Here is a 15,121-nt window from a genome sequence, read left to right on the forward strand (position 1 = left end):
TCTGTAACAAAACACATTCCTGGCGTAATCAGCCTGGGAGGGGAAGACAGGAATTTCAATTAAGGTGTCCCTCCCGCGTCCATGCCCAAGCACACACTCTCCAGCTGCCTTCTGCGGCACTTGGAACTCCTCAGACAATTGACACTGCAAGCGCTTCTAAAATCTAATTTCCTTAGTCCCTGTGTTTACTTCCTATGTGTTCCTCCTTTCAGACAATGGAAGGATATTCTTTACCTTCTCTTCCTGTGTTTTAAGGGCTTCCCTGGTGGCTCATATGAGCTCACCTAAGGCAGTGATGGGCTTCCCAGGCTCGGTGGTAAAGAATCCACCTGCCAATGTAGGAGACTCAAGAGACATTGGTTCAATCCCTGGGCCGGGAAGATCCCCTGGAGTAGGAAATGGCAACCCACTCCAGTACTCTTGCCTGGGAAATCCCATGGATAGAGGAGCCTGGAGGGCTACAGTCCATGGGGTCACAAAGAGTCAGACATGACTGAGCCTGCATACACACACACACACACACACACACACAAGGCAATGATGCTTGGGTTCTCAGCAGGGTGGGAAAAATCCAACTGATTTTATATTTTAGCAATGAACTCTCTGTGGCTTAAAGATCCAGAAATTATTTAAGTTTTAGTTGTTCAGTTATGTCTGACTCTTTGCAACCTCATGGACTGTAGCCTGCCAGGCTCCTCTGTCCATGGGGATTCTCCAGGCAAGAATACTGGAGTGGGTTGCCATTTCCTACTTCGGGGGACCTTCCTGACCCAGGGATCGAACCTGGGTCTCCTGCACTGCAGGCAGATTCTTTACCATCTGAGCCACCAGGGAAGCCCTGGTAAAATTAATAAGGATGATTTATTTTTTCCTAAGACTCAGCAGAACAATAGCCTTTGGAGTCTGGCATCCTTCTGAGGTACTGCATGCGGCTGCTACAGTCCAATTCACGTTGCCCATGGATGTTGGTCAGGGGAGGCCCCGTCTCTTTGTTGACTCTCTCAGCAATTAAGAAATTATACAGTTAGAACTTAATTACCTATTGCCAAGTCTAACTTACAGATCATTTAATATACATCAGTCCTCCTTTCCTGACTGGAGGTCAAGATGATGCTAAGAAGAGCTGACACGGGTGGTGTTCTTGCTACCAGCCAGCACAACATTGAATGCAAGTGGTCCATGGCCTGCCTCCACAGATCCTCACGATAGAAACAAGGCACCACTGCTATGCCCATTGTACCAGTAAGGAAACAGATTCAGGAAAGAGAGGGTAACTTGTTCAAGGATACTCAATTCATGATGGAGCCAGGATAAGAAATTAGTTTTGCTGGGAATTGCTAAACTTCACTGTATCAAGCATTTAAAAAGTTCCTTAATTCATATATATATATATATATTTTTTTTTTTTTCCCAGTAAGAAAGTCTCCTTATCTATAAAACTGGAGTCCTGATACTTAACTGGCCTACTTGAAGGGCGTTGGCAGGACTAGATGTGATAACAGAAAGCAAAGAGCCTCGCAAGGCTCTGAGGAATGCTGGGGTGGCTGATCCACAGCCAAACACAAGTCCACACTCACAGATGATATTCCAAAGACCGCCTCTTCTCCACTAAAGGAAGCCAATCCTCCCAACTGTACAAAAGTCAGCTCTCGCAGACACTGTCTGCATTGCATGTGTGTGTTCATTCATTTGACAGAGGTTAGTTGGGCCCCTGAATGAATGAATTAGCTGCTATGATGGATACAAAGAAACTTAAACATGATCTCAACCAGCCCTTGAGGGATTCAAGGTCTCACGTGAATGACGAAACAAACTTCATAACTGATGAGTCCTGAAGAGCATGGTATCTGAACCGAGGAGATGGGGTTTTTGGTGAAAGCCCCTCCAACTCTAGATGGGCACCTTAAACAAGCCATTTAAATGTGTGTCTAGGTTTCCTCAAATAGAACGAAGGAAAAAAATCACACTTTATGTGATTTTTTAATGGGAAAGCAGGCTAATGGTAAAGCACTGGGACTGTAGCTATCATAACCTGGTGAGATGCAAATTGATGGAGTCGGGCAGCAGGGACCATAGATGCTGGGTGAGTCTGGGGGAGGCTGAGGGAGAGATATGCCTGAGTAGCGGGGTGGGAGGGGGAGGCTTCCCAGGAGAGAGGGTTGGTCCTGGGAGTTGGGCACCATCTCTCCACATGGTTAAAGGATTATTTTACGGAAAATATCCCAAAGGATTGTTTTAGGAAGAATATCCTTATGATAATACAAAGGATGATCAGAGACAGATCAGAGACAGACAGAGAGAACCCGGATGGATGAAGACCAGCTTGAAGAACAAAGACGCTGTCTAACTTACCAGTGGTGGGACCTGGACCAAGTATGGGCTTTAAGAATAGACAGGAGAGCTTGGACGTAAGAAACAGCCCAGTGAGAGGGTGCTGGGCTACTGATGGACAATGAGGGCAGCAAAGAAGGAAGCCGGAAATGTTTCAGTGCCTAGAAAAATGAAAGACCAAAGGAATTCAGGTTTTGGGGGGAGGGGACTTCAACTCAAAGGGAAAATGAAGGTACATGTTTCAGAACAGATATTTTAAAGTGGTGATAGAAAATGCAAGTGGAAACAGCAAGAAGAGGGCAGGGGTCTAGGTACAGAATAACTGACATGAAGGTGACAGGGAGAGTGGGCTAAGCTCACCGAGGAGGAAGATGAACCCCGGAAGAATGCATCTGAGCCAGTCCCCATTTAAAGGGGAAGCAGAGGAGAGAGGAGAGAAGCAAGAAGGAAAGAGTGTGGCTCGTGATGGTGAACGCTGCCTGAATTTTAAAGTCATTAAAACTGCACTTCAGAATGAGAATACTAGTAACACTCCATCCCAGTCTCTAATCCGGAGCTCTCACACTAAGGACTTCTAAAGATGGGAACATAGTGGGAGAAATGGTATGGATCTTAGTTCCTTGGAAACTCAACCTCTCACACCTGGAGTCTAGCTGGGGTCCCCCAGGATGAGGGCATTAGTATGATGGGAACGGCTCACTCTGGATTTTCAGATGTCCATGCCCATCTCTGTGCCAGACACTCAGTCACGATACCCAGTGTCCAGTCCCTCCCTCTTCCTTGCAAATTGGGACTTGCTCTATCCCAAGGGTGATGCTTGTTTTCCCAGCCTCCCTTTCAACTAGGGGTCTGGCCAAAGAGGTGTGAGCAGGAGGCAGCTAGAAAGTTGTCACCCTCCTTCATGGATGATCCTCTGTTTCTACAGCGAAACCTACTGCTCATGAATGCACCATCCTTTACCTTTTCAGATCCACCGTGGTGACATTGAACACAACTCCTTTCAGCCAGAGGATCATAAAGAGGCGCTGAGAGAAGGGACAGTTGCCAATGCTTTCCCCATCGATTCCAGCCTAGAAAGAAAAGCACAAGAGTCCTGAGTTGGCTTGTGCACATTAGCAAGAAGGCATATAGCATTCTAACAGCTAGATGCCGGTTTGAGCAGAACTAAGTCCATGCTCCAGCCTTCCTTTAAAGTTGACTTTTAATATTTATCATTGTCTTCCTAATGTAGGGTGACACTGGGCACAGGGTAAGGGCTCAATAAACCCTGTGGAACTGAACGTGAGTTTCCAGCATGGTGATTATGCAGACTCATAACTTTCTGAAACCACTGAACCCTAGCATCTCAGAGTAAAAAAGAGACCTTTAACATCACAGGAAAAGTGTTGTGAAAGTGTTAGTTGCCCAGTCATGCCTGACTCTTTGAGACCCGTGGACTGTAGCCTGCCAGGCTGCTCTGTCCATGGAATTCTCCAGGCAAGAATACTGGAATGGGTTGCCATTCCCTTCTCTGGAGGATCTTCTCGGTCCAGGGATTGAAGCCGAGTCTTCCACATTGCAGGCAGATTCTTTACCATCTGAGCCACCAGGACACCCCTTAACATCACATAATCTGATACCAAGAATGTTGGACCAACTTCTATACTTCTGAGTAATCATCTTGTCTACGCTTGAATAGTTCCACTCACCAGCAATTTATATCTCTCAAACTAGTCCATTCTGAGGACAGTTCTAGCCATCAGAAATGCTTTCCTTCAGTTATATTAATAACCTCGCCAAAGTATGTTCCTCTGTAGTTTATCCTCTACCCTTTAGTCCTTGCTCCGTGAGGATGTCATGAGTATAGATCCTCAGATTTTGACCTCTTTCTATCTAATCTGCAGGCTCAAGATTTTAATCAATGTCCCACTTAGTTCTGACTACTACTTGACCTTGTGTCAATAAGCTACTCATTTGTTAAATTATTCTCTTGAACAGTGATTACATATTGATCATGTGCAAAGCACTGTACAAAGAGGATTCAAAAAAGCATTTACTCAGGACCTTAGGACCCTCTGATGTGTGGACTAGGGGATGAGACAGGTACACACAGATAATCATGGCAGACAGCATTATTGAGGACCTGCGTACTCCCACTCCCCAACTTTCCCCTTCTCAGTACCCTCCTCAAAACAGAATTTTTTTCTCTGAAAGACAAGTCCACTTTTACCTCTGAGTGGGCTGCAAAGATGTGAATTTTATAGAGTATATTTTTAGCAAACACAGGAAGAAAAAAGGTTGGAGAACTGATTTCTGTGTGATTTATTTTCACTGAGTGGTTTATTGGCTCCAAAATGGTACCTAGAGGGAGAAATCACCTACTCACTCTGTTTGGGGCTTCCCTGGTGGCTCAGATGGTAAAGAATCCGTCTGCAATGCAGGAGACCCGGGTTCAATCCCTGGGTTGAGAAGATACCCTGGAGAAGGAAATGGCAACCCACTCCAGAATTCTTGCCTGGAGAATCCCATGGACAGAGGAGCCTGTTTTACTGGCCCCAAAATGGTACTTGGAGAGAGAAATCACCCATTCACTCTGGGTTTTGTTGTTGTTGCTTTAGGGGTTTTTTTGTTGTTGTTGTTGCAGATGTCTTTGTTTGTTTCAGCTTCGAGGGATGTGGGATCTCAGTTCCCTGACCAGGGATCGAACCTGTGCCTCCTGCAGTGGAAGCTCAGTCTTAACCTCCGGACTGCCAGGGAAGTCCCACCCACTCACTCTAGTTTGCCCTTGGCTACCCTGGCAACTGTGGCCTCGTAAGGACCAGGCTCCACCCACAAGGAGGATGTCTGGAGCAAAGGCCCATAGCCTGGCTTGAAAAGCTGACAACAATCCAACCAACATCCTGGAATGGGGGCTTACTAAGACTTCTTTTCTTTCTTTCTTTTTTTGAAAAGAGAAGGAGAAAAAACTGCCCTCCAAGCTCAGCACATTATTTTTCCCTGCAGCTTTGTTTGCTGGGGGTTTGGGCGGGGAGGGGGCGGATGTCTTCTTTCATAAGCCTCAGGCTGTGCTTATTTCCACCTGGCCCATCACTCCCAGCAGAGGTTCAGGTTTATAATGGAAAACTGGTGCCTTTGCTGGTGTTGCTCATAGGTAACTGCTATGAAATTACAGTTATTTCACCTTTCTCTTAACTCTACCCGGAACCCCATCCTTATTCAGGTCTCACTTTCCTTAGTGCTGGAAACAGATCCACTCTGAGGGTTTCAGACACCACGGGCTTGGTTATAGAAAATCAGAAAGGTGGAGGGCATAGGGCAGGTGCCACCCTGACCACAGGGCTAACGCTACCGATAAAGCCACACTCAGACAGGCAACTATGGATTTAATAATGACTGGTGCAAAACTTGACTTGATGACATCAGTTCCTAAAAGTATCTTTCTCAAGAAGCACCCATTTGACAGGTTGTTGGTCCCTTAAAACATCCTGACAAAGGAATTTTTCCCCAGGGTCAGTTATGATGTAAGTGACAAGCTGAGAATTCAAAAACAAAAGCCACACACTCTTATCTGTTTTTACCTCTGGTGGTGAGGGTGGGAGTGGGGATACTCATAAGAGAATCGAAGCAGGAACTAAAGAAATATTGGCATTCTTATTAGCTGGACCCAAAATTCATATAATAATGTTAATAGTATCAATGAATATCTATATTGTCAGGCATTGTTCTAAGGGCTTTGCATATATTGCTTTTTATTTAATTGCATTATCATGAATAACAAGCTTTCTGTTTAATTCAAACCTTTTATTTATTTATTTTTGGTCACATCACCTGGCATGTGGGATTAGTTTCCCAACCAGGGATTGAACCTGAAGCCCCTGGACTGGAAGCACAGAGTCTTAACCACTAGACTGCCAGGCAACTCCTGTTTTACATAACATTATTAATGCATTTATTCCTCACATGAAACCTGTGTAGTGAGATAGTGTCATCCTTTTACAGACATGGGAGCTGAGGGGAAATTACAGAGAGGGGACGTCACTGGCCTGACAGTCCTTGGGATGTACCCACGCAATCTGGTTCCAGACCCAGAGCTCTTAGCCACCATGTGCGGACTCCATCCTAAGGACCCAGCCCAGACAGGTAGCATGGTCACCCAAAGTCATGGAGCAGGAGGTGAGGGCGCTGGGGATGTCTGATACCTCCCAGACTGCAGTCAATATGCCACAGCTCTGCTGGCTGTAGAGGCTGGTGGCAGTCACAGTTCCCCCCATGTCCACTATTGTCTTGCTAGGATTCTAGACGGAATAAACAAAAATTGCCAAAAGACCAAGAGAAACAAGACACAAGGGGTCTGTCCTACTGTCTCTGCACCTCTCTTTCAGCTTCACCGTCCCTTCCCTTCTCTTGTGCTGGGAACACTTAACATGAGATCTACCCTCTTAAGACATGTTTCAGGGTGCAAGGCAGTATTGTCGACTATCCAGTGCTGTAAGCGGCTCTCCAATGCTTACTCACTTTGCTCAAATGAAACTGTATTTCTGTTATTAGGAACTCCCCACTTTCCCCTCTCCTTGACCCTGGCAACCACTTTTCTGCTTTTTGATATTATGACTTTCACTATTTTAGTTACTTCATATAAATAGGATCATGCAGTATTTGTCTTTCTGTGATCAGTTTAATTCATTCACCATAACGCCCTTGAGAGTCATCCATGCTGTTACACATTTTAGACTTTCCTTCTTTTTTAAGGCTGCATAATATTGGAAACAGTGACTGACTATTTTTCTGGGCTCCAAAATCACTGAGGATGGTGACTGCAGCCATGAAATTAAAAGACGCTTGCTCCTTGGAAGGAAAGTTATGAGCAACCTAGACAGCATATTAAAAAGCAGAGACATTACTTGGCCAACAAAGGTCCGTCTAGTCAAGGCTATGGTTCTTCCAGTGGTCATGTATGGATGTGAGAGTTGAACTATAAAGATAGCTGAGTGCAGAAGAATTGATGCTTTTGAACTGTGGTGTTGGAGAAGACTCTTTGAGAGTCTCTTGGACTACAAGGAGATCCAACCAGTCCATCCTAAAGGAGATCAATGCTGGGTGTTCATTGGGAGGACTGATGTTGAAGCTGAAACTCCAATACTTTGGTCACCTGATGCGGAGAGCTGACTTATTTGAAAAGACCCTGATGCTGGGAAAGATTGAGGGCAGGAGGAGAAGGGGATGACAGAGGAGGAGAAGGGGATGACAGAGGATGAGATGGTTGGATGGCATCACCGACACAATGGACATGGGGTTTGGGTGGACTCCAGGAGTTGGTGATGGACAGGGAGGCCTGGCGTGCTGTGGTTCATGGGGTCGCAAAGAGTCGGACACAACTGAGTGACTGAACTGAACTGAATATTCCACTGTGTGTATACATCAGTTTTTTTATCCATTCATCTATCAAAGGACTTTAGGCTATTTTCATACCTCGGCTATTTAAATACTACTAGAGCTTCCCTGTTAGCTCAGACAGTAAAGTGTCTGCCTACAACGCAGCAGACCCGGGTTCTATCCCTGGATCGGGAAGCTCCCCTGGAGAAGGAAATGGCAACCCACTCCAGTATTCATGCCCGGAAAATCCCATGGACCGAGGAGCCTGGGGGACTACAGTCCATGGGGTCGCAAAGAGTCAGACATGACTGAGCGACTTCAGCTCAGCTTCAGCTCAGCTCATAATGAACACAGGGCTTCCCAGGTAACACTAGTGGTAAAGAACTCTCCTGCCAATGCAGAAGACATAAGAGACATGGGTTTGATCTCTAGGTCAGGAAGATCCCCTGGAGAAGGGTATGGCAACCCACTCCGGTATTCCTGCCTGGAGAATCCCATGGACAGAGGAGCCTGGTAGGCTACAGTCCACAGGGCCACAAACTGTTGGACACAACTGAAGCAACTTAGGACACACGCAGGCATAATGAACACAGGAGTGCTAATATCTCTTTCAGATTCTGATTTCAGTTATTTTAGCTGACTCCCCAGAAGTCGGATTGCTGGATCATATGGTAGTTCTATTTTTTATTTTTTTGAGGAACCACGACACTGTTTTCTACAGTCGCTGCTCCACTTAGTATTTTCACCAACAGTGTGTGAGGGTGCTAATTTCATCCTGGCCAAGACTTGTCATTTGTTTTTCTTAGAATCGCTATCCTGAGGTGAGATCTCATTGTGGTTTTGATTTGCTTTCCTCTCGTAATTACTGATATTGAGAATTCTTTTTTGTTGGCTGTTTGTATGTCTTCTTTAGAGAAATATCTATTCAAGTTCTTAGCCTGTATTTCAATTGGGTTATTATTTTTTAGTATTGAGTTGTTCATTTTCCTCTTTTCCTCCTTCCCAACTAACCAGTCCTGTGCCCCATATAAACCATTTGATAAACTCATGGGTTAAATGTGGTATGCTTGTGGCAGCCACTTGAAACATCAACCAAGAACTTGGGGGGACTCAGGGGGAGCCCAGGCCCTGAAAAGTATGTGGAAAAGTCCCAATGGACTGTGGTTCAAAGGGGCTCTGAGCAATGGTGGCTGAGGTAGTCAAAAACATGGTGAACTGGGTTGAATAACATTCCCTCCCAAATTCATGTTCACACAGAACCTGTGAATGTGACCTTATTTGGAAGCAAAATTTTACAGATAAAATCAAGGCAAGATGAGGTCATGTTGGATTCGAGTGGGCCCTAAACATTTGGGCACAGATAAAAATGTCGTATGGAGATGGAGGCAGAGACTGGATTGATGTATTGGCAAACCAAGGACACCAAGGATGGTCAGCAGACCCCAGAAGCTAGAGGAGATTAGGGTGGGGTCCTCTCTAGAGATTTCAGAGACAGCATGGCCCTGCTACCAACTTGATTTCAGACTTCCAGCCTCCAGAACTGTGAGAGAACACATTTCTGTTGTTACAAGCCACCCAGTTTAAGGTCATTTATTTTGGCAGCACTAGGAAATGAATGCAAACAGTGGGGTCAAAGGAGAATGGTGTACAGCAGCTGGCAAACTTCCCAAGTTCATCATTCTACTTTTCCACGGCCTCACGTGAACACAACTGCCAGCCAGCTCTGACCCCAAAGTACTGTCTCTTCCCTAGGTACAGTAAATTTATTTACTAGTATGTGGATATGCTACACTATGCTTTGCTATATTATACTGTATTATTAATACATTCTATATCACTTAAGCTGTAATAACACACAAACTTTGGTACTTCCCTGGTACCCCAGTGGCTGAGACTCAGCACTCCCAATTCAGGGGGCCTGGGTTCAATCCCTGGTCAGGGAACGAGATCCCACATTGCACAACTAAAGATTCTGCATGCCATAATGAAGACAGAAGCATGCCACAACCAAGACCCAGTGCAATCAAACAAATAAAAATAAATATTTTTTAAGACCATAAACCATTATACACTATGTAATACTACATATAATAGTAATGGCAGGATGCAATTATATGGGTTGTATGATTATATATTACATGTTGTATGCCAACTAAATCATATTACATGTTATGACATAGTCTCCCACACTATATGGTAAGCTTAGCTAATGTTTTATTCACGTTGCCTCCAGCAGCAACAAGCCCAGGTACCTAAAACTGAGTGCCTGTTAGAATGCATGAATGTTGAGGGCAGGATGATATTGCTCCATTTTTATGACTTGAGTATCTTAAAATTTTTATGTTGGCCCTCTAAAGAGCATCCTGAGAAAGAAACTTGGGTTGCTGAAGGCATTATAGCAGATTATGGTACTAGACCTACCTCTGCCTCTGATTCACCCTGTGACCTTGAGTCTCAATCTTTGCACTTATAACTTCCAGCAATTTTCTAAAATCAAGCAGCTAATGGAAAATTATCAGCTTAAGACAGCATTTTTCAAACTCTTTTGGTTTCAGAATCCTTTTGTGCCTTTTAAGATTGTTGAGGATACTAAAGAGCTTTTGTTCATGTGGGTTATAGCTTTTGATATTTCCTGTGTTATAATTAAAGCTAAAACATATTTATTTCCTCATTCATTAAAATATAATAATAATGCCAAATATATTACATGTTAACACAAACAGCATATTTTAATATAAAGAGACCATATATTTAGAAAAAATTTAGTAAGAAGAGTGGCATTGTTATATTTTTTACAAAATCTTTGACTGACTTAAGAGAAGTCAGCTTCTGCATTCAGTATTTTCCTATTTGTTTGGAGTCTATGAAAAAAATCTGGCCTTACCCAGATACATAGTTGGAAAAGGGAGGAGTAATTTAATAGCCTTTTCAAATAATTTCAGATAATTGCAAGTATTTTTCCATACCGAAACTCAACAAGTGGTAGTTTCTTAAAACTTAGTTGATAGGTGGAATTTAAAACCCTATCAATGAAATTCTTCCATTCTCCTAAAAAGAAAAAAAATTCATCTATCTTGCATTTTGAATGGATCTTTTACTCATGAATGGTTTTGTCACATCACAAATTCATCATTTTGAAAATAACATTTCACAGACTTCCAAATGGTCATAATGGTCATACATTTTCTCATACGACAGCAAAATATCTCATTCAGTAATACCGCCGCCAAGTTCATCAGAAAAATTTAAGCAAGGAGAAGTTGTCAAACTCCTAGTGGCAAATACCTATTTTCCAATATTCTCATTTTCTCTTCAAAGTTTGTCTTTTATTATTGGCAATGGATACCGCCAGCTGTTAGTCTTGAAATGACAAGCTCATTTCCTTCATTTTCCAGGAAATGTCTGGAAAAACCATAATTTGTCTGCTGGTTGTCTTTCAGGCAAAAACTGTTCTGTGAGAGAAGCTACTGGTCAGCTCAATTGCACAAGTACTTCTCCTGAGACAATCACTGTGCTTGGCAATGTGGCCAAAGAGCTAAATATGCATTTCCCATTTCATCCACCAGAATGTTTAAAAGATACGTACTCACGGGCTGAGATTTTAATTACATTAGATAACTTTAACAGCTTCGTCAAAATCATTCATAAATGAAACCAGCTCTTTTTTTTTTTTCTCTTCGTGTATGACAACTCTATACCACTTCCTTTATTTGTGCTAAAACCCCAGCAGATTTTACCCACAATAGAGCAACCTGAGGGAGAAACGATGACTTTGAAAATAATGTGTCCTCCCAGGAGCTCTGAAAGGATCTCAGGGACCCAGGAGTCTGTGAACAACATTTGAGACCTGTTGGAATAAGACACTCCACAAACAGACCAATGTACATAGAGCTTCGTCTCCAGACAATAAAGGGAAGCTGATAATTGCCCAAAAGTCATTTGCGGGCACCAAGGTCCAGAAGAGAGACGAATGATTCAGAGAGGACCCCAAAAGAAATAGCAGGATGAGGAGAGATGGCATTTAAACTGGACAGATGTTGTGTCACTTATCAATTTATTCTTTCCCAGCTCCAGAGGCACCCTTCAATAAACGTTGGGTGAGAAACAGTGGGAATTCCTTTCAGCATTTCTAAAGTGAGCATAGAGGTAGGATTTCCCCGGAGAGAGCATGGGAGGGACCCTGCAGGAAGAAGGGGCTCTCCTGATGCCTCTGGTGTGGGCGGAGGGAAGGGAGGGGTGAGGTCTCCAGCCTCAGGCCAGGAAGTGATCCCTCTGGCCCCTGCAGCCTCATCCTACTGATAACCTCTCTGCAGCCCTGTGAACACAGAAGTGAAAGCCCCCACGTCGCCTGCATACAACCTGCCTGTGGTCTAGGCGGCCTCACAGATCTGCTACTTACTCTGCAAGCCCCATGTGGCCTGAAGGTCCCCTATACCCACCGGTCGCTGGATCCTTCTGCTCACCTAGGCTCCCATTGCTGATGATCTGCTTTCCTCTTGAACTCAGGAGGGTGGCCCATTGCTTGGCTAGCAATTCCAAAACACCTCTGGCCTTGCCAGAAGAGTGAATTTCTATGCTTTCTGTGGGGCTGACCACACCTTTTCGAGTGAGATTTGCACCCCTTCCAAGTCTGCCACCCCTTGGCTATTCCCTTCAGCTCTAGAGTATATCATATAGAGTGTCCTTATATGTAATGGTTACTCTGTTATCATAATTAATTATTGCTTTATGTTAAACTTCTCCCACTAAAACCACTGTGTGGGTTTTCTCTGGTTCTGATTGGACCCAGACTACAACAGATGCTTAAATGTCTGATAGCTCAAACAGGAAGATTTCTAGGCTATTTGACTATCGCTTAAACAAAAAATCCCACAAAATTCAGTTCTAAATGAGGTCAAGAAAGAAGCCTGAATTTTCTCCAAAGAAATTAAATGCCACATTTCAACTTTCTGTTGCTTTAGCCTATGAAAACTGTCCCTTAGGACTTAAGTGGTTAAACATTCTTTTCAAGTTTCAGATAAAAAAAATTCTATAGCAGTGGGGTTGGAGTTGACTTCAGACATAATATGATCTAGCTCTTTCTTTTTGGTTGTAAGGAAATAGGCCCAGAAAGGTTAGATGTTTTGCCCATGGTTGCACAGCCTGGACCCATGGCAGAATCAAGGATATAATTTTTTTTGTTGTGCCATGTGATTTGCAAGATCTCAGTTCCTTGACCAGGGATTGAACCCAGGCCACATCACAGTAAAAGCCTGGAATCCTAACCGCTAGTCCACCAGGGAACTCCCGGGGATATAATTCTTGATTCCTAACTTTTCTCTAGGCTAGTTATTCTCTTATAGGAAAGAATGTTGAAGTAACAAAGACGACAGGAAGAGGACTTTCTTTTGATATAAAACAATTCATCTATATAGCACTAAAATGATTCATATCAAATGGAAGAGAAAGAATTTTTCTTTATAGTATTTACTTTCCATATAGTATTTGGATCTGCCCACTTTCTTCATATAAGTCATATAGTATGACTTATATGATCATCTTTTTAATACCAAATGTTCTGTCGTTCCAATCATTTGGTTGGTCAGCCTCTCATGAATAGAGATGAGACCTGGTGATTTGTGGCCCACTTGAAGAAGGTAAGCTCTACCCTAAAAGAAACAACATTCTTTTTCCCAGCAGTCACATAAGGCTTAACTCACTGGGGTCACTCTAGGCATTTTTCATTCAATTGTTGTTCTGTGTTTAGTCACTAAGTCATATCTGACTCCTTGCGACCACATGGACCACAGCACGCCAGGCTTCCCTGCCCTTCAGTATCTCTCAGAGTTTGCTCAAACTCATGTCCGCTGAGTCAGTGATGACATCCAACCATCTCATTCTCTGTTGCCCCCTTCTCCTCCTGCCCTCAATCTTTCTCAGCATCAGGGTCTTTTCCAATGAGTTGGCTCTTCACATCAGGTGGCCAAAGTATTGGAGCTTCAGCTTCAGAATCAGTCCTTCCAAGAAATAGTCAGGGTTGATTTCCTTTAGTATTAACTGGTTTGATCTCCTAAACAGGCAATAAGTGTACATTTGAGGCTTCAGAGATTGTCAGCATTTATCTGAAGTTGATTACAAAGGCTAAATAAGCTCTATGCAGAAGGCTGCCTGTACAATGTCATATGAAGAATTTCAGGTGTATTGGTCAGGGTTCTGCAGAGAAATAGAACCAACAGGATTTGTGTGGATAGAGCTAGAGACAGAGATAGAGATAAAGATAGAGTTAGAGATAGAATTGTCTCCATCTGATTGTGGAGGAAGGTGAGTCTAAAACCTTATGGGCTATGTCATCAAGTTGGAGACTCAGGGAAAAGTCACAGTTCAAGTTCAAAGACAATCTGTTGACAGAATTCCCTCTTCCTCAGACATTGTCAGCCATATTTCTATTAAGGCCTTCTTCTGACTGGATGAGGCCCGCACACAGGATAGAAGGTCATCTGCTTTACTCAAAGTCTACTCATTTAAATGTGCATCTTAAAAAAATAAAAAATAAAAAAAATAAACGTGCATCTTATCCAAAAAAAAAAAAAAAAAATCTGCCTGGAAGCAGTCAGCATAATATTTGCCCAAATACCTGGGCATGACAGCTTAGCCAAGCTGACACATGCAAATTAAACATCACAACAGGTGAATTTAAAAATACTACTTGAGACAGGTAACCCATCAATTTAGTATGTGTCATCAACACCTTAGCTCACCAGATGGTTTTTATAAACAGCTGAACATAGTTATGTAAATATCCCCTCCCAAAGGAACTTGTAGGCTCCATGCCCAGAAGGCTACTTGGCTCAAGTGTTTGACTAAGAGAACAGAGTCCAGAGATACCCTGGACCTGAGTTACCAGTCTGTTCCGACAATGGCTTTGGGCCCAAGGCTGCCTATAACTCAAGGAGCTGAGTAATATCACTGGGCTCAAGGCCTCCTGGGAGCGACCTTCAGCCTGCCCTGAGCTTTATGGCCTCTGCACCGAGCCTTTACTCTCCTCCTGTTTGTACACACACCCTCCGAGAAAGAACCGCCCCCTCCAGCCCAACTCCTCGCCAATGCCCCCTTTCTCCAGCCCCTTCTTTCCATTTCTATGTGTTTTCCTTCTTATTGCTTCATGTCCAAACTATTCGAACAAGTGACTTGGTTTCTCAAAATTCTTGCCAGTCCTGCTTCTACTTAACATCCTCTTTTCTTAGAATTTATGTAGCTGCATCAGGTATTACTTGCAGCATGCAGGCTCTCGTGTTCTGACTAGGCATCAAACCTGGACCGGCTGCATTAGGAGCGTGGAATCTTAACCTCTGGACCACCAGGGAAGTCCTTTAACACCTTCTTATAAAACTGTTCTCTTTCAGCCACTTTCTGGGACTAAGCACTTTCCCTCCCTCCCTGTTTCCTCCTTTCCTTCTCC

At 43.6% G+C, this 15,121-nt stretch overlaps 1 protein-coding gene across 2 annotated transcripts in view; it reads right to left on the reverse strand.

The window, feature by feature from the left end:
* The window catches only part of CLIC5 (chloride intracellular channel 5), a 162,653-nt gene that overhangs the window by 46,482 nt on the left and 101,050 nt on the right, over positions 1 to 15,121 (reverse strand). For both annotated transcript variants that reach the window (XM_043449464.1, XM_043449465.1), the window contains exon 2: positions 3,292 to 3,401. In XM_043449464.1, the coding sequence (XP_043305399.1) occupies positions 3,292 to 3,401 (110 nt within the window). The remainder of the gene's footprint in view (positions 1 to 3,291; positions 3,402 to 15,121) is intronic.

Source organism: Cervus canadensis, chromosome 28 (assembly GCF_019320065.1).
Source record: "Cervus canadensis isolate Bull #8, Minnesota chromosome 28, ASM1932006v1, whole genome shotgun sequence".
In the NCBI taxonomy this organism is placed as follows: domain Eukaryota; kingdom Metazoa; phylum Chordata; class Mammalia; order Artiodactyla; family Cervidae; genus Cervus; species Cervus canadensis.